This window comes from Oncorhynchus clarkii, chromosome 17 (assembly GCF_045791955.1).
Source record: "Oncorhynchus clarkii lewisi isolate Uvic-CL-2024 chromosome 17, UVic_Ocla_1.0, whole genome shotgun sequence".
Lineage (NCBI taxonomy): Eukaryota > Metazoa > Chordata > Actinopteri > Salmoniformes > Salmonidae > Oncorhynchus > Oncorhynchus clarkii.
This window is the reverse complement of record NC_092163.1, coordinates 60,876,777-60,895,134: the sequence shown is the minus strand read 5'-3', so window position 1 is coordinate 60,895,134 and position 18,358 is coordinate 60,876,777. Positions and strand designations below refer to the sequence as shown.

The 18,358-nt window shown below is 45.8% G+C and overlaps 1 protein-coding gene across 12 annotated transcripts in view; it reads left to right on the top strand.

Annotated features, from left to right (window-relative positions):
* LOC139371215 (membrane-associated guanylate kinase, WW and PDZ domain-containing protein 1-like) overlaps positions 1-18,358 on the top strand; it is a 173,765-nt gene that overhangs the window by 124,615 nt on the left and 30,792 nt on the right. For 11 of the 12 annotated variants that reach the window (XM_071111409.1, XM_071111408.1, XM_071111411.1 and 8 more), the window contains 3 exons: positions 255-887; positions 14,831-14,862; positions 15,956-16,193. In XM_071111409.1, the coding sequence (XP_070967510.1) occupies positions 255-887; positions 14,831-14,862; positions 15,956-16,193 (903 nt within the window). The remainder of the gene's footprint in view (positions 1-254; positions 888-14,830; positions 14,863-15,955; positions 16,194-18,358) is intronic. The other variant, XM_071111407.1, reaches the window with a different exon arrangement.

Here is an 18,358-nt window from a genome sequence, read left to right as displayed (position 1 = left end):
GTTCACCAACTCCTTAAGAGCTACAGAGTGTGCAGGCTTTTGTTCCAACCCACACTAAAACAATTGACTAATCAAGGTTGATTGATTGGTTTATTAGCTGAATCTGGTGCTCTCCAGGATTTGAATTGGTGACACTTTACTGGTGTAGGTTTTATAGTGTACTGTAGGCGTTCTACAGTTTGTTACTTCCAAGATTTTAGTTTTTGACATGGAGCTAATTATCCAACACGAATTTCTTCTTCTCTTCCCCTCAGGTGACGTGATCGTGAGTGTCAATGACACATGCGTGCTAGGCTACACCCACGCCCAGGTGGTGAAGGTCTTCCAGTCCATCCATATTGGCTCCATGGTCAACCTGGAGCTGTGCCGCGGCTACCCCCTTCCTTTTGACCCCGACGACCCAAACACCAGCATGGTGACCTCCGTGGCCATCGTGGACAAGGAGCCCATCATCGTCAATGGCCAGGATAGCTACGACTCCCCGTCCAGCCACGGCAGCCATACTGGGGGCCCCGTTAATGGCATGAGGGAGTCGAGACCACACAGTCCCTCCTCCGCCGAGGTGGCGTCCAACAGCTCGCACGGTTACCTCAGCGACTCTGTGACGCTGGCGTCATCCATAGCGACGCAGCCGGAGCTGATCACAGTGCACATGGAGAAGGGAGACAAAGGCTTTGGGTTCACCATCGCAGACAGCCCTGCAGGGGGAGGACAGAGGGTCAAACAGATAGTGGACTACCCCCGCTGCAGGGGCCTGAAGGAGGGGGACATTATCGTAGAGGTGAACAAGAGGAACGTCCAGAGCATGAGCCACAACCAAGTGGTGGACATGCTCAGCAAGTGCCCCAAAGGAAGTGAGGTCAGCATGCTGGTGCAGAGAGGCGGAGGTAAGATAGCCTCACAACATGCTGAGATTTGATAGGTGGAGGTAAGACATAGACCCACGACATGCTGAGATCTGATAGGTGGAGGTAAGACATAGACTCATGACATGCTGAGATCTGAGTTCTAATTGGCAAGCCTGCCTCTTACTCCCGCCTCTTCTCTCCATCACCATTGTCATGAATCCGGAAGTTGCTAAAACATGCAAACAATTCACACACAAAAAATGGGTAGGGTTAATTAAGGTTAGCCCTAAAACAAGGCTTGTGTTATTTTTTCTTATATATTTTTTTTTATATTTATCCTTTATTTAATTAAGCATGGAAAGGTGAGGGGGAGATGGGAATCTAGTTTATGTGGAAAACAGAGAGAGAAGCAACACAGGGAAGTTAGTGGGTGAATGGAGATAATATGAATACCGAAAGAATGTGAGAGATGGTTGCAGAGATTGTTAGTGGAAGAGACATTTGGAGAGTGAGAGAAAATCCAGAGCAGTAAAGAGAGATAGTGTAGATCTTGTTCCAGGTCAGAAAGTCTCATGAATATATAGCTGGGTTCCTCAGTTCCTCCTGTGGGTCTTTCTGTGTTACTGTCTCATTTCTGTCACACTGTCTCTCTCTTTCTTTCTCTCTCACTCTCTTGCTCTCTGTGTCTTTTTAATATCTGTGTCTCTCTCTCTGCCTTTCTCTCTCTTTATTTTTATCTCTCTCTCTGACACTACACTGTCTATACTATAGTCTATGTCTGTTACTTTATAGGTATCACACAAAGTTGCGTTGAGATCCAATTGTGGATTTCAACGCAAAATTTCGACCATCCTAGCTGTGATGTGTGTGTGTGCGTGCGTGCGTTTGTTCATTTTATTTTATTTTTATTTCACCTTTATTTAACCAGGTCGGCCAGTTGAAAACAAGTTCTCATTTACAACTGCGACCTGGCCAAGATAAAGCAAAGCAGTGCGACAAAAACAACACAGAGTTACACATAAACAAACATTCAGTCAATAACACAATAGACAAATCTATGCACAGTGTGTGCAAATGTGGAAGATTAGGGAGGTAAGGCAATAAATAGGCCATAGTGGTGAAATAATTACAATTTAGCTAATAAACACTGGAGTGATGTGCAGAAGATGAATGTGCAAGTAGAGATACTGGGGTGCAAAGGAGAAAAAAAAACGATATATATTTTTTTTAACTATTTTTGAACCTTTATTTAACTAGGCAAGTCAGTTAAGAACAAATTCTTATTTTCAATGACGGCCTAGGAACAGTGGGTTAACTGCCTGGGGATGAGGTAGATGGGTGTGCTATTTACAGATTGGCTATGTACAGGTGCAGTGATCGGTAAGCTGCTCTGACAGCTGATGCTTAAAGTTAGAGAGGGCGATATGAGTCTCCAGCTTCAGTGATTTCTGCAATTCGTTTCAGTCATTGGCAGCAGAGAACTGTAAGGAAAGGCAGCCAAAGTGGGTGTTGGCTTTGGGGATTACCAGTGAAATATACCTGCTGGAGCGCGTGCTACATTTGAGTGTTGCTATGGTGACCAGTGAGCTGAGATAAGGCGGGGCTTTACCTAGCAAAGACTTATAGATGACCTGGAGCCAGTGGGTTTGGCGACGACTATGTAGCGAGGGCCAGCCAACGAGAGCATACATGTTGCAGTCGTGGGTAGTATATGGGGCTTTGGTGACAGAACGGATGGCACTGTGATAGACTACATCCAGTTTGCTGACTAGAGTGTTGGAGGCTATTTTGTAAATGACATCGCCGAAGTCAAGGATCAGTAGGATAGTCAGTTTTACTAGGGTATGTTTGGCAGCATAGGAAGCGGATTCTAGATTAAATTTTAGATTATAGATCCTTAATGTGAGTCTGGAAGGAGAGTTTAGAGTCTAACCAGACAGGTATTTGTAGTTGTCAAAATATATAAGTCAGAACCGTCCAGAGTAGTGATGCTAGTCGGGCGGGCGGGTGTGGGCAGCAATCTGTTGAATATCATGCATTTAGTTTTACTAGCATTTAAAAGCTGTTGGAGGCCACGGAAGGAGAATTGTATTGCATTGAACCTCGTTTCAAAGTTTGTTAAAACACAGTGTCCAAAGAAGGGCCAGATGTACAGTTAACCTGTTGCGTCGACCAAACCCGGATCCGGGATTCTATTTACAGACCTAAGCTCATTACCATAACGCAACGTTAACTATTCATGAAAATCGCAAATGAAATGAAATAAATATGCCATCTCTCAAGCTTAGCCTTTTGTAAACAACACTGTCATCTCAGATTTTCAAAATATGCTTCTCAACCATAGGAAAACAATCATTTGTGTAAAAGTGGCTAGCTAGCGTAGCATTTAGCGTTAGCATTAGCGTTAGCATCCAGCACGCAAGATTTCAACAAAAACATAAAAGCCTTCAAATAAAATCATTTACCTTTGAAGAACTTCGGATGTTTTCAATGAGGAGACTCTCAGTTAGATAGCAGATGCTCAGTTTTTCCAAAAAATATTCTTTGTGTATTAGAAATAGCTCCGTTTTGTACATCACATTTGGCTACCAAAAAAAAAACGAAAATTCAGTCCTCAAAACGCGAACTTTTTTCCAAATTAACTCCATAATATCGACTGAAAACATGGCAAACGTTGTTTAGAATCAATCCTCAAGGTGTTTTTCACATATCTCTTCAATGATATATCGTTCGTGGAAGCATGGTTTCTCCCCTCAATCAAATGGAAAAGTACAAGCAGCTGGCCTTTGCGCACCGAATTCCACGCAGGACACCAGGCGGACACTTGGAAAATGTAGCCTCTTATGGTCAATCTTCCAATGATATGCCTACAAATACGTCACAATGCTGCAAACACCTTGGGGAAACGACAGAAAGTGTAGGCTCATTCCTTGCGCAATCACAGCCATATAAGGAGACAATGGAAAACAGAGCTTCAGAGATTCTGCTCATTTCCTGCTTGACGCATCATCTTGGTTTCGCCTGTAGAATGAGTTCTGGGGCACTTACAGACAATATCTTTGCAGATTCTGAAACTTCAGAGTGTTTTCTTTCAAAAACGGTCAAGAATATGCATAGTCGAGCATCTTTTCGTGACAAAATATCGCGCTTAAAACGGGAACGTTTTTTATCCAAAAATGAAATAGCGCCCCTAGAGATCCAACAGGTTAAACAGCTTGGCATATTCCAGAAAATGATGTCATGGCTTTAGAAGCTTCTCATAGGCTAATTCAAATCAAATCTAATGTATTTGTATAGCCCTTCTTACATTAGCTGATATCTCAAAGTGCTGTACAGAAACCCATTCTAAAACCCCAAACAGCAAGCAATGCAGGTGTAGAAGCACGGTGGCTAGGAAAAACTCCCTAGAAAGGCCAAAACCTAGGAAGAAACCTAGAGAGGAACCAGGCTATGAGTGGTGGCCAGTCCTCTTCTGGCTGTGCCGGGTGGAGATTATAACAGAACATGGCCAAGGTGTTCAAATGTTCATAAATGACCAGCATGGTCAAATAATAATAATCACAGTAGTTGTCGAGGGTGCAGCAAGTCAGCACCTCAGGAGTAAATGTCAGTTGGCTTTTCATAGCCGATCATTAAGAGTATCTCTACCGCTCCTGCTGTCTCTAGAGAGTTGAAAACAGCAAGTCTGGGACAGGTAGCATGTCCAGTGAACAGGTCAGGGTTCCATAGCTGCAGGCAGAACAGTTGAAACTGGAGCAGCAGCACAGCCAGGTGGACTGGGGACAGCAAGGAGTCATCATGCCAGGTAGTCCTGAGGCATGGTCCTAGTGCTCAGGTCCTCCGAGAGAGAGAGAGAAAGAAAGAGACAATTAGAGAGAGCATACTACAATTCACACAGGACTCTGGATAAGACAGGAGAAGTACTCCAAATATAACAAACTAACCCTAGCCCCCCGACACATAAACTACTGCAGCATCAATACTGGAGGCTGAGACAGGAGGGGTCAGGAGACACTGTGGCCCCAATCCAATGATACCCCCGTACAGAGCCAAACAGGAAGGATATAATCCCACCCACTTTTCCAAAGCACAGCCCCCACACCAATAGAGGGATATCTTCAACCACCAACCTTCAATCCTGAGACGAGGCCGAGTATAGCCCACAAAGCCAACCCAGACAGGAAGATCACGTCAGTGACTCAACCCTCTCAAGTGATGCACCCCTCCTAGGGATGGCATGAAAGAGTGCCAGTAAGCCAGTGACTCAGCCCCTGTAATAGGGTTAGAGGCAGAGAGTCCCAGTGGGGAGAGGGGAACCGGCCAGGCAGAGACAGCAAGAGCGGTTCGTTGCTCCAGAGCCTTTCCGTTCACCTTCACACTCCTAGGCCAGACTACACTCAATCATAGGACTTACTGAAGAGATCAGTCTTCAGTAAAGACTTAAAGGTTGAGACCTTTAATTTACATCCTTTGAGTCATTTGGAAGTGCACCTGTGGATGTATTTCAAGGCCTACCTTCAAACTCAGTGCCTCTTTGCTTGACATCATGGGAAAATCCAAATAAATCAGCCAAGACCTCAGAAAAAAATGGTAGACCTCCACAAGTCTGGTTCATCCTTGGGAGCAATTTCTAAATGCCTGAAATTACCACGTTCATCTGTACAAACAATAGTACCCAAGTATAAACACCATGGGACAACACAGCCGTCATTCCGCTCAGGATTGAGTTCTGTCTCTTATAGATTAATTTACTTTGGTGCGAAAAGTGCAAATCAATCCCAGAACAACAGCAAAGGACCTTGTGAAGATGCTGGAGGAAACAGGTACAAAAGTATCTATGTCCACAGTTAAGCGAGTCCTATATCGACATAACCTGAAAGGCCGCTCAGCAAGGAAGAAGCCACTGCTCCAAAACCGCCATAAAAAAGCCAGACTACGGTTTGCAACTGCACATGGGGACAAAGATTGTATTTTTTTTTTAGAAATGTCCTCTGGTCTGATGAAACAAAAATAGAACTGTTTGGCCATAATGATCATCGTTATGTTTGGAGGTAAAAGGGGGAGGCTTGCAAGCCGAAGAACACCATCCCAACCACACGGGGGTGGCAGCATCATGTTGTGGGAGTGCTTTGCTGCAGGAGGGACTGGTGCACTTCACAAAATAAATGGCATCATGAGACAGGAACATTATGTGGATATACTGAAGCAACATCTCAAGACATCAGTCAGGAAGTTAAAGCTTGGTCGCAAATGGGTCTTCCAAATGGACAATGACCCCAAGCATACTTCCAAAGATGTGGCAAAATGGCTTAACCTGTTGCGACGACCAAACCCGGATCCGGGATTCTATTTATAGACCTAAGCTCATTACCATAACGCAACGTTAACTATTCATGAAAATCGCAAATGAAATGAAATAAATATGCTATCTCTCAAGCTTAGCCTTTTGTTAACAACACTGTCATCTCAGATTTTCAAAATATGCTTTTCAACCATAGGAAAACAATCATTTGTGTAACAGTAGCTAGCTAGCGTAGCATTTAGCGTTAGCATTAGCGTTAGCATTTAGCAGGCAACTATCACAAAAACAAGTAAAGCCTTCAAATAAAATAACTTACCTTTGAAGAACTTCTGATGTTTTCAATGAGGAGACTGTTAGATAGCAGATGCTCAGTTTTTCCAAAAAGATTCTTTGTGTATTAGAAATAGCTCCGTTTTGTACATCACATTTGGCTACCAAAAAAAAAAAAAAAAAAAAAAAAAAAAAAACCTGATTCAGTTACACCAGCTCTGTCAGGAGGAATGGGCCAAAATTCACCTAATTTATTGTGGGAAGCTTGTGGAAGGATACCTGAAACGTTTGACCCAAGTTAAACAATTTAAAGGCAATGCTACCAAATACTAATTGAGTGTATGTAAACTTCTGACCCACTGGGAATGATGAAAGAAATAAAAGCTAAAATAAATCATTCTCTCTACTATTATTCTTAAAATAAAGTGGTGATCCTAACTGACCTAAAACAGATAATTTTACAAGGATTAAATGTCCGGGTCTAAATGTATTTGGCTCAGGTGTATGTAAACTTCTGATTTCAACTGTGTACAGAATGGTGTAGTCTACATAGAGGTGGATCAGAGAATCACCAGCAGCGAGAGTGACATCATTGATATATACAGAGACAAGAGTCATCCCGAGAATTGAACCCTGTGGCACCCTCATAGTTCATGCATGCATGCTTGTGGATGAGACTGTCTGTATGTCAGATAAACGTTCTAATGAGAACTCAGGGCCGGGCTTTTGACACGGGTTGTATGATTAGAAAAACTGTCTCACAAAAGGTCTGAATAGAAGATGCAGTGTATGAGGGGGATGATTGAACCAGAGTGGTCTCTCACTCCAATCCCCAGACAGTACCCACTACCAAGAACCCACCTTCACAAAGAGCCCTGACTGACACTGACAGAGACATGTAATTGGAATGTTTCCACAGACATACAGAGTGGTCTTAACTGGCATTGGAGCTGAATTTGTGGAACTGAATGACCTGAACATCAGCCGTGTAAAGCTAAGTGTTCAGAAAGGGAACAGGACATTGGCTGAGCACTCTGCTCTCACAAACTGCTCCCCTCCTCTTCCTACGTTGCTTTAATATAATGACCACCATTATACAACGCTACTTCCCTAATGCTCTGCTTTTTATGGATGGTCAATAAAACAAAATGTTTGTTGGTTTAACCGGGGCTCCCTGAACCAGAGAGCGGAGAGCAGTGCGGGTGGGACGGTTAGAGAGAGTCATTCCTCACTGTGTGATGGATGGAAGACAGCGCTGATATTATTAAGGCACATTTTACTGCTGCTGTCAGTTTCTTTAATAAAGAGCCGTGTGCCACTACTCTGGAAAGGAGAGGACTGCTCAGCAGAAGATTGCTTCAAAACATGTAGTTAACCTATATGAGTGTCATGTATGTGTAGTACAAATATGACATTTTCATTATATATGGCTCTATGACATACAGCACTTCTCTCTCAGATCCTGGCTCTCCAGGCAGACTCCTCATTCTGAGATCTGCTCCGGGGTTGTGTTTGTGTGTGTGTGGATCAGTCAGCTAAGACATCGGCTGCCCCTTCCCCAGAGAGCAGGATCGAGCAGGTCTGTCTTAATTACTCTGCTCTGTGCTACTATGCTCACTCTGCTCACTCTGTCTGTCTCTGTCTCTGTCTCTGTCTGTCTGTCTGTCTGTCTGTCTGTCTGTCTGTCTCTGTCTGCATTACCATTACCATTACCTCCTCTCCCATCTCTGGGAATGAGTCCCTCAACACTGCAGGTTAGCTCACTGGCTCCACAACACAACACTAGATTCTCACTGGATTCTGCTTTTGTCTTCTTGAGGCCAGGCGATGGGATTTCTAGCTTTCATCAAAGAAGCCATTACGATGCCAATCCCTCCATTAGTCTAATGTGCTCATTTCTCTCACCTACCTTTTGAGACATTCTGATTTGCTGACATAATTCATTCTAGCCCCACTTGACTAACGCTTCCCTGTAATTTACTTGAAGCTAGTCTGTGAATGCGTGTACCAGTCAGTAGTCTGCAGGGATGGGAGAGGTGGTGCAGACAGCATCTGTTGTATTAATTTGCAGGCCATGCAGAGCCACTGTGAGGAGAATAGCTGAGATCTAGGCTAGCTCTAGCCCTCTATAGCCTCACTCATTATTCGCCCAGATAATTTAACCTGTTGATGTCGACTTGTCAGAGTCCCATTCCGGTGCTTTAAAGGCATTCATTCATCTGTTTGTTAGGCTGGGACTATTGGACAATACACCACCACAGGCAATCTGCTGCTGTTGTTATGGCTTAGCATCTCAACCACCGCAGAGGAGGAAAAAACAGATGAGGGGAAAGAGAGGGGAGAAAGGATGTAGGGATGTCAGAGGACCAGAGGAGGAGAAAACAGATGAGAGGAAAGAGAGGGGAGAAAGGATGTAGGGATGTCAGAGGATCAGAGGAGGAGAAAACAGATGAGAGGAAAGAGAGGGGAGAAAGGATGTAGGGATGTCAGAGGATCAGAGGCGGGAGGATGATGAAAGAGTCCTTCATCAGAGGTGACACTGTCGTTACCGGCGGTGGCTGGGCCCATGCACTCCTTATTCCCCCGGAGCTGAGCGATGGCGGGAGGGAGGACGGACAGGATCAGAGACTGACATGACCAGCAGGGATTAAGACTACATACAGCAGATGTGTGCCAGTCTGATAATATCCAGGTTTTTTTTCTGCATAAAAAGTCTTGGGTGGGCTGCCTAAGTGTTTATTTTGTCAAAATGAATATGAAATAGTTTCAGTAAAAACTTAAACAACTAAAACCAGACAGAAAGTGCACAACATATACAAAATCAGTGGATTCAGCTATTTCAGCCCCACCCGTTGCTGTAAGGTGTATAACATCGAGCACACAGCCATGCAATATTCATAGATTAACATTGGCAGTAGAATGGCCTTACTGAAGAGATCAGTGACTTTCAACGTGGCACCGTTATAGGATGATACCTTTCCAACAAGTCAGTTTGTCAAATTTCTGCCCTGCTAGAGCTGCCCCGGTCAACAGTCAGTGCTGTTATTCTGAATTGGAAAGGTCTAGGAGCAACAACGGCTCAGGCTTGAAGTGGTAGGCCACACACGCTCACAGAACGGGTGCGCCAGGTGCTGAAATGCGCAGCGTGTAGAAATAATCTGTCCTCGGTTGCAACACTCCCTACTGAGTTCCAAACTGCCTCTGGAAGCAACGTCAACACAGGAACTGTTCATCGGGAGCTTCATGAAATGGGTTTCCGTGGCCGAGCGGCCGCACACAAGCCTAGGATTACCATGCGCAATGCCAAGCGTCAGCTGGAGTGGTGTAAAGCTCGCCACCATTTTACTCTGGAGTACTGGAAATGCATTCTCTGGTGTGATGAATAACGCTTCACCATTCCAATGGACGAATCTGGGTTTGGCGGATGCCAGGAGAACGCTACCTCCCCCAATGCATAGTGCCAACTGTAAAGTTTATTAGAGGAGAAATAATGGTCTGAGGCTGTTTTTCATGGTCCGGGCTAGGCCCCTTAGTTCCAGTGAAGGGAAATCTTAATGCTTCAGCATACAATGGCATTCTAGACCATTCTGTGCTTCCAACTTTGTGGCAACAGTAGGGGGAGGGCCCTTTCCTGTTTTAGCATGACAATGTCCCCGTGCGCAAAGCAACGTCCATACAGAAATGTTTGTCGAGATCGGTATGGAAGAACTTGACTGGCCGGCACAGAGTCCTGACCTCAACCCCATCGAAACACCCTTGGGATGAATTAGAATGCTGACTGCGAGACAGGCCTAATCGCCCAACATCAGTGCCCGACCCCACTAGTGTTCTTTTGACTGAATGGAATCAAGTTTCCACAACTAGTGAAGGCTGTTAAGGCAGCAAACGGAGGACCAACTTCTTATTAATGCCCATGACCTTCTTGTTTTTAGCTGAAAGGAGTGGAAACTGGTGTGGTTGTCATCTGAAATAGGCCATCCATGACAAGGATCGAGGAGTTGTGCTTTCCAAGATTCCTTTCTACACACCACTGTTGTACTGCGCCATTATCTGTCTGTTTGTGTTCTGCCTGTTAGCTTGCATGATTCTTGTCATTCTCATTCCATCTCTTGTAAACAAGCTGTTTTCGCCCACAGGACTGCTGCTAACTGGATGTTTTTTGTTTATCGCACCATTCACAGTAAACCCTAGACACTGTCGTGTGTGAAAAGCCCAGGAGGGCGGCCATTTCTGAGTTACTGGATCCGTTGAACCTGGCACCAACAATCACCAACTTTAAAATCGATTAGGTCACTCGTTTTGCCCATTGTAACGCTCAATCAAACAGTAACTGAATGTCACGATGCCTGTCTGCCTGCTTTATAAAGCCACGCCCATGTAACTCACTGTCTGCAGGAGTCATCCATTTTGGTGAATGTGGTGGTGTACCTAATACACTTGGCCAGTGAGTGTATATTTTCAAATAAAATCATCTTTGAGAACTAACAATAAACAAAATAAAAACTAGACAGTCAGGGAGAATCTAAAATTCCAAAGAGGATGCGTTCAGGAGTATTTTTGTCATGGTGTGGACCCTATTGATTTTGTTATAAAGTTTGAGTCACTCAGATGGCATTAGAACATGGCAAAATGTGTAGAATTGAAGGATATTTGTTTTCTACCCCATGGCAAAATTGCAGGAAATTAGCTTTAAATCAGCAACGTTTTGTCTCTGCGTCCCAGAGTAAAATCATCAGTTGGTGACTGAGCCATTGGCCACACCCACTGTCACGCCCACCTAAGCCGCATTGTGATCCAGAAAAAAACCCTGATTACCATGTTGCAGCAGTGTGTAGGAGAGAGATGCCTAGATGTGAGAAGTGTGCAGGAAGGCATGAGATGATGGAATGAGATGAAGGAATGCGTGGTATCGGTGGAGCAAGTTATGTGTGTTAGATGTGTGGGTTCCCATGGGCCTGGATATCGGAGGTGTCCGGGGAGAGAAAGGCAGATTGAGGTTAGAGTTGTACAGAAAGTGTAGCAGTGAAGAGAATGGTAGAGGATGATGGGTACAGGGTGAGGCATCCTGAGAGGATTCCTGTGAGTAGGCGGAGATCAACAGATGGTGATGGGAAGAATATGTGCTTCAGTAAGGTGGGCTTTTTAGCATTTATAGCCATGGTTGTCAGTTGTACTGCAGAAAAGGTACTGCAGAAATGGTTTGAAAATTGTGGAGGCAGCGGCAGAGAAGTACTTGGGATTGCGAGGATTTATTGCAGAACAGCTGCAGGGGGTGTTGAGGGGATAGTGTTCTGTCCTCTCAGAATTGAATGTACTGTAGGTAGGCCGTTAATGGCCTCACACCAGTACAGTAGGTGGCGGTGTATGCACCGAAAGGTTTTGGCGATCCGCCAACCAAATCCCAGAGAAGAAGAAGAACCCTGATTACCCAAATATCCACTATTACGCTGTTGCTTCATGCTAGTGGGCTGAAGCCAAATGACCTATGTAGTCCACACCTGCAGATCTGCAGATGCTGTTTTTACTTTGTCTCTGTTTGTGGGATGTTTTGTGTCTCATTAGTGTAAGATGGTTGTTTCTTCTCAGCATTGGGCCGTTGTAGAAGAGCAGTCAGTGCTGCTAGGAAGGAGACATCTCTTATCTCCACTCTGCTGTAGATGTTCTGCTGCTTAGAGTGGAGCGCAGGCTTAGTAAACGCTGCTCCTGTCACAGTAACACAGATCAGTGTCTTCTGACAAGACACAAACACACCCAACCTGAAAGAAATGGCAACGATGGGGTCACACAGACAAAAGGAATTGATTTAATGTAAGGGCTGGATGCTGCACCTTTTTGCACGCTTTGCATAAAAACTTGCTGACTTCACGTTTGGCGCTGATAACGTACAGCATTGCAGAGAAATCCTACAGAAATGCAATGATCAAGGAATAGCATGCCAGCAGCTTGGCAACGCATTGCGCTTTTGAGCGCCTGGCTTTGTTTGTGGGCGAGTCAGAGATACTGGCATAACAAGGACAAGGTGAGTCCCCCACCTTCTCCCCATCCTCCCTGTCTCTTCACACCCTCATGCCTGAAGGGGGAGTCGTAAATCTCAGCCATCTTGCCTTCCTTTGTTTCCATGACAATACTGTGCAGCACTCTGCAGTGGGGCTCCTCTACTGGTGGGTGGTGTGTGTGTGTGTGTGTGGTGGTGAGGGGGGGGGGGGGGGTACCCCTCATCCTATTCTCTCTAAATGCCAGGAGGGACATGACTGACAAAAGCACAAAATGGTCATTTCTGCTCAGCATCGTAAGCTACTGCATAAGCCTCTGACAGACTAAACATGGACACATTGTATTACTGCAGCACAGGATGCTTTTTATTTGCTCTGGATGTGTGATTAAACACCAGGTTGCTGACATCTGCACCTTTTCCTGGTCACCTTTGCCATGTCACAAGGCTGGGGTGGCACCTATGTCACTTTCAATCCCATCTCCTATACATTGGTGCTGCTGAGTAAATAAATCCCTGCATTGGTAATTGCAGTCACGTCTATGACAGCCTATTTGTACATGAATGACATGTGGCTCAGTCTCCACTGTACATAATGGAACAGCCTGGGCTGGCCTTCTGAGTCAACCGTTGCCAAGAGACCGCCTGTCAGTCCCCTGTGCGCCTGTTGCTGTCGACATGCTGACGGAAAGGCTGGGCTGTCGGAATCCATCCCTCTGAGCCCAGATGGAGGAGGGGGGCATGGACGTGGATCCAGTGTACCCCACCACCCCCTGGACATAATTATCTCCTCAGTGATGGTCTCTGTTTAGCAGCTGCTGTGTCCAGCGTCCTCTGACTGAACTGAGCAGCCTCTCTCTGTGGGTGTATAAATATAGTGACCACTACAACCTTCATGAGGGCAGAGGGCTTCAACTGAAGTGGCATTATGCTGTTTTCAGATGATCATTAACCTAAATCCTTATGATAAACAGTGTTTCCTCTCTCCTGCTCAGTCCATCAGTGTGAGAACCAGCCATGCGTGTCCCCCTGTGTGTATTTAAGAGCATGGAGGGGGATTATGCTGTACGCTGCATCGACAAGGCACCCTTAACCTGTCTCTGTCTGACTCCTGGGTTCAGGGATTGGAGTCGGGGGCAGGTGGAGGGGAGCAGGTAAGGGATAAGAGGAGAGCGGGATTTGTTTAGATGATGTAGAGGTGGCTGGACTGTGGACCACATTTCAATGGCTGTTGAATGCAGATGTTGAGGGGATAAGAGCCATAAGGAACTGCCTACTCCACCCCAATCTCCCAGATATCCTTAAAGGATTGACACACAACACTGTCAGGATCAGAGTTACATGCTCCCTCCAATCTAATCCTGGCTCTTACTCACTGAAAACATGTTATTTTACTCACTGTCATCTTTATTCTGCTGAATACCATTATGCACATGTACATTGTGCAGTTATTTTTCACCATGTGCACAAGGGGGATCCAAGGATCTAGGCTTGTTTCCATTTTAGTCTCCCAGTACTCTCTGTTTGTGTTCATGTTGATATTGGTATTCCTGATTGTATTCCTGCCAGTGTTGGTGTCTATTAATATATGAGCATATCATTTATGCTGGCCCTGCCTGTCAGAGCCTGACCCAGATTGATGAAAGAGGAATAGAAAGAGCGAAGTGTGTGCGCATGTGTGTGTTTGTGTGTGTGCACGCATGTTTACTAGCGTGTGGGTGGAGGGGAGAGAAGGGGATGGATGGTGAGGAGGGGGGAATCAAGATCGCGGGAGGTGGAGTGATGCACAGCAGAGAGAGAGAGAGCTGTGTGACTGTAACTAGATGCTGGAGCCTTCATCAGCAGAGCGGCGTACTAAACGGAATCAGGAAGATGGTCTCAGTAAGAGGGGAACTCACGGTTGCCTATAATTTAATGTTCAGTATCTTGGACTCCTTCTCCATGGGTATGACCGTGGAGTTAGCTCAGAGCTGCCTCTCTCACTCTCTTTCTACTCATTTGTCTGTCTATCTCTCACACACACACACATAAACACACACTCTTTCTTTCTCTCTGCCAGTGGGTTAGGCAGGTTCTAGTGAGCGGAGCGCTTGGTTAGCCCTTGGGGTTGTCCCCTCTTCTGCTGCAGCAGTCAGTTGCCTGCTAATGCAGATAGATCGTGCTGCCCCTTTTAACACAGCGCGTGGGAGCGTGGATGTGAGGGAGCGAGGCAGAGAAAGAGAGGGAGAAGATAACTTGGGCATAGACGAGCGGGCTAGCGCTGCTGCACCAATGGAGTCTCTGTTTGGAGTTCCCCATCTTCTCAACTCTGTTTTTTTCATCTTTTTAACCTGCGGGGAAGGTGAAATATTTTTGTGTCGTTAATCATTTTTTCTTTCACTTTTCTCTCTCCATCTCAAACTGGATATTGCTTCCCAGGGGTGGTACCTGCAAAGAAGAGTCCAAGGCTGGTGAGTACCGACATCATCTATACCTCCTCGTCCACCCTTCCCTTCCATTCTCCTCCATCCGTCCCTCTCTCCACTCTCCTGTGTGGAGTGCTAATTTTCTCTGTCAGGACTCTCACTGTGTTTTGGCCCTGATGGGAGATTTGATGCTTCATAATGTTGATCCATTGGTAGGCAGAGCAAGGCTGCTCCTGGATCTGTTTTCATTCTCTACACCATGTTCTCGTGTTCTCTTGGCTTAATGTAGGGAAATAGACTAGAGCTTTAGGCCAGCCTTGGAGCACTGAGGGAAATATAGAGCAGGGCGATTCTAGTAGACATTTTAGATCTGCCGAATTGACACAAATGAAATACCAATATTGTTTAATCTTTGGCCTACCATGATTGGAGAAATGTTCCAAGCTTGTGTAGGGTTGATGTTTGAGAATGGCCCAGCTCTTCTTAGTATTTCTGTGCCCCATTAGAGTATGGAGAAATCATGTGATGACTAGAGACCACTGTCAGTCTGTGTTACCCTCTCCCTGTATCTCTTGGGAGGAAGCTGCCTGTGTGCGCTCTCTGTGTTGTATGGTCGAGTAATGTGTGTTGCATGTTGTGTTCTCCCCTCCTAGATGTATTCTCCCTTCATTGAAACACCCTCCTCACTGCTATGTGCTCTGAATGTCTCCTCATGCATCGGGCAATAGGGCTTGCCATTAATATATTCAGCTCTGTGTTGAACAAAAGGAATAAACTATGTACTTTGTCAGCCAAGCTCTGTTTTCTTTCTGTTAGGAGTGTGACTTTATTTCTCTATGTGAAACTACAGTGAATTTTTCGCTTTCTCAGAAATACATCTCATGAACAAATCTGCTTGATTATGCTTTCGGTATTGTTAGAGATGTGTTGGCCTTGATTAAAGTGGTATTTTGTCTCACTTCGTAATATGTTGTTAATGATTTCCCTTTCTCTTCACCACTCTTTTCTACTCCTTCTATCCCTCTCCTTCTTCTTACTCAATATCTCTCTTTCTGACCATCCTCCTTTTCCCTCTCTACCTTTCTGTCCCTATCGCCCTCCTCCTCCTCCTCCCCCTCTAACACTCTCCCTCATACAGCAGTTAGCGAGGAAGGACAGTCAGAACAGTTCTGTGTCCAGCCACCGGAGTACCCACACTGACTCCCCTGTGCACACGTCCCTGCCCCCCCCTCTCAGCAAGAGTACCGCCCCCCCACCCCCTTCCCAGCCCCTGCCCGGCCTACCTCCCCAGGACCCCCAGGCAGACGGGACCATTCACAGGAAACCAGACCCCTTCAAGATCTGGGCCCAGTCCAGGAGCATGTATGAAAGTAGGCGTAAGTATTTATTTTTGGTGCAAGCGTGCATGGGTGTTTGCTTGGGGGCTCCCCCTGTCCTGTTGGGTTGGTACTGCAATCTAGGGCTGGTGACGGGAGATAACCTGCATGCACAGAAGTCATTTAACCTTTGAGAAGCATCAGTCCCCTAAACTCAACATACTCATAGCCCCAAAACATATTATCTGAAAGTTTCCTATTGTCTTCCGGTGTTTTAATCTAAAGTGGGCGTTAACTTGGTGGGTTAGGGATGTGGACTGTTTGCAGAGCATTGTGTCAGTTGGGTAGAAACATGGTAGTGAGAGAAATAACAACAGTCTAAGGAGAGTTGGTGCTAACAACTCTCCTGATCAACTAAACCTTGACTATAGAGTGTGTTTCTCTCCCTGGAACACTGAAGAGAGAAGTCTTCCTACACACTGACACAGTCTCTCTGTCCATGCTGCCTCCTTGGCACCTCGGCTCAATTACACTCCCTATAACCACTACATTATCATGCTTCTATGCTAAAGTGCTCTTTAGAACACAGCTCCAGACAAATGTGCATAGAATTGGCGTTGGTGGTAGAGGACAGTGGCTCTCATATTTCCTGGTAATCTGGTGAGGCTAACGGGTGCCAACCTCCTCAATTAACAGGAATATTACTCAGCCCCTGTCAGTCGCCCTCCGAGGAGTGGAGGCTTCCAGGGTCCAGAGGTTTCCACGCCTAATCATTTCTCTGGTGCTCCTGCTTTCATCAAGGTCTTTCATTATTTAGAGGCCTTAAAGGGAGAGGAGCTGGGTATTGGTACTGCCAGAGTTGGCTCCATCCTCAGGTGAGATAGGATGGGTGTAGAATTCTAAAGGAACAAGGAACAAAAGATCAGCTTTATTAAGCACAGGGGGAGATTTGTAGGCAGTATAGAGAGACAGAGTTGTATTACCAGGTGTACACTGCTCTGGATAGAGTATTTGCTCAGTCAGTAGACCCCCCCCCCCCCCTCGCCATCTCCTCTTCCTGATCTGAAGTTAATCTGCTTGTTCACCATGGTCAGTCTGAGCTAGGGTAGAACGACTAACCTTTAGTATGGATCTGTTTCCATACAGTTGTTTTGAAGTTGAGCTGCTGTATTGACCTGTTAAGCTGCCCAGTGCCTGCCCTTATGAACAAGAAGATTGAGACAGTTAGCCTCTGACCTGCCCATCTCAGCCCATCTCAGTCCCAGTGGGTGGGAAGAGAGCTAGCTAGCTTAAGACTGTGAGCTCATCTGTTGACTCAGGAAAAGATTGCAGCCAGGCTGGTCTCTTTCCCTCCTCCCTCCCCCTGCTGGCTCTTAGTGGCTTTAGCTGTTGAGGTCTGTACCGTAACATGGGGTATCCCTTGGGGGGCTGAACGCATGGACACACACACAGACATACACAGACACACACACACAGCTCCAGGCTGTTGCTTGAACCCTGTTCTCAGGTGGTCTGCCCACCTCGAGTGCTACATGAACAATAAGCTGTCAGTCGCTGCAGTGCACCACTACATAGCAGCATGGTGCCTCTGACAGTACCAGGCACTCCCTTTCCTCCTGCTCAGATCTCCTCCAGCCAGCCAGGGTTTCCTGTCTGAGCCTGAGGAGCAGCACTGCTATGGAGAGACTGGTGAGGTTTGCTCCCAGTCCAGTTCCCTGTCACCTAGCTAACTACCTAGGTTGACGAGACAAAGTAAAGAAGGAATTTGTCTTCAAAGACATCTGAAAGGATAGAACTCAAAGAAATACTAATTATGAAACTTTGATAAAGCAGGTTCTCTTGGCCCTCTCCACTCTTGCTTTGAATGGTGTTTAAAATTATTTTGGGAGTATCTTGAAATATATCTATTTTCTTTTGATAGAATGTTTTTAGATATTTACACATTCCGCAGGGTAATGTTTTTACTCAGTATTAGCTGGATATAGTGGAAGAGGCAGAATGAGACAGTGGTAAGAGGCTGAGAGAGGCATGGACCACTGACCTGATTCACAAGGAGCCGCAGGTGTGCTGTGTGCTCATGAAGGTCTTGATATCTTCAGCTCCCCCCTCCATCTCCTACAGCTCTCTGCCTCCACTCTTCTCTGAGAGGAACAGGGGGAGGGATTACACTGTGTGGGCTCTGGTCTAATGATCCAGGATGTAGTGATCAATGCTGATGGATGGTT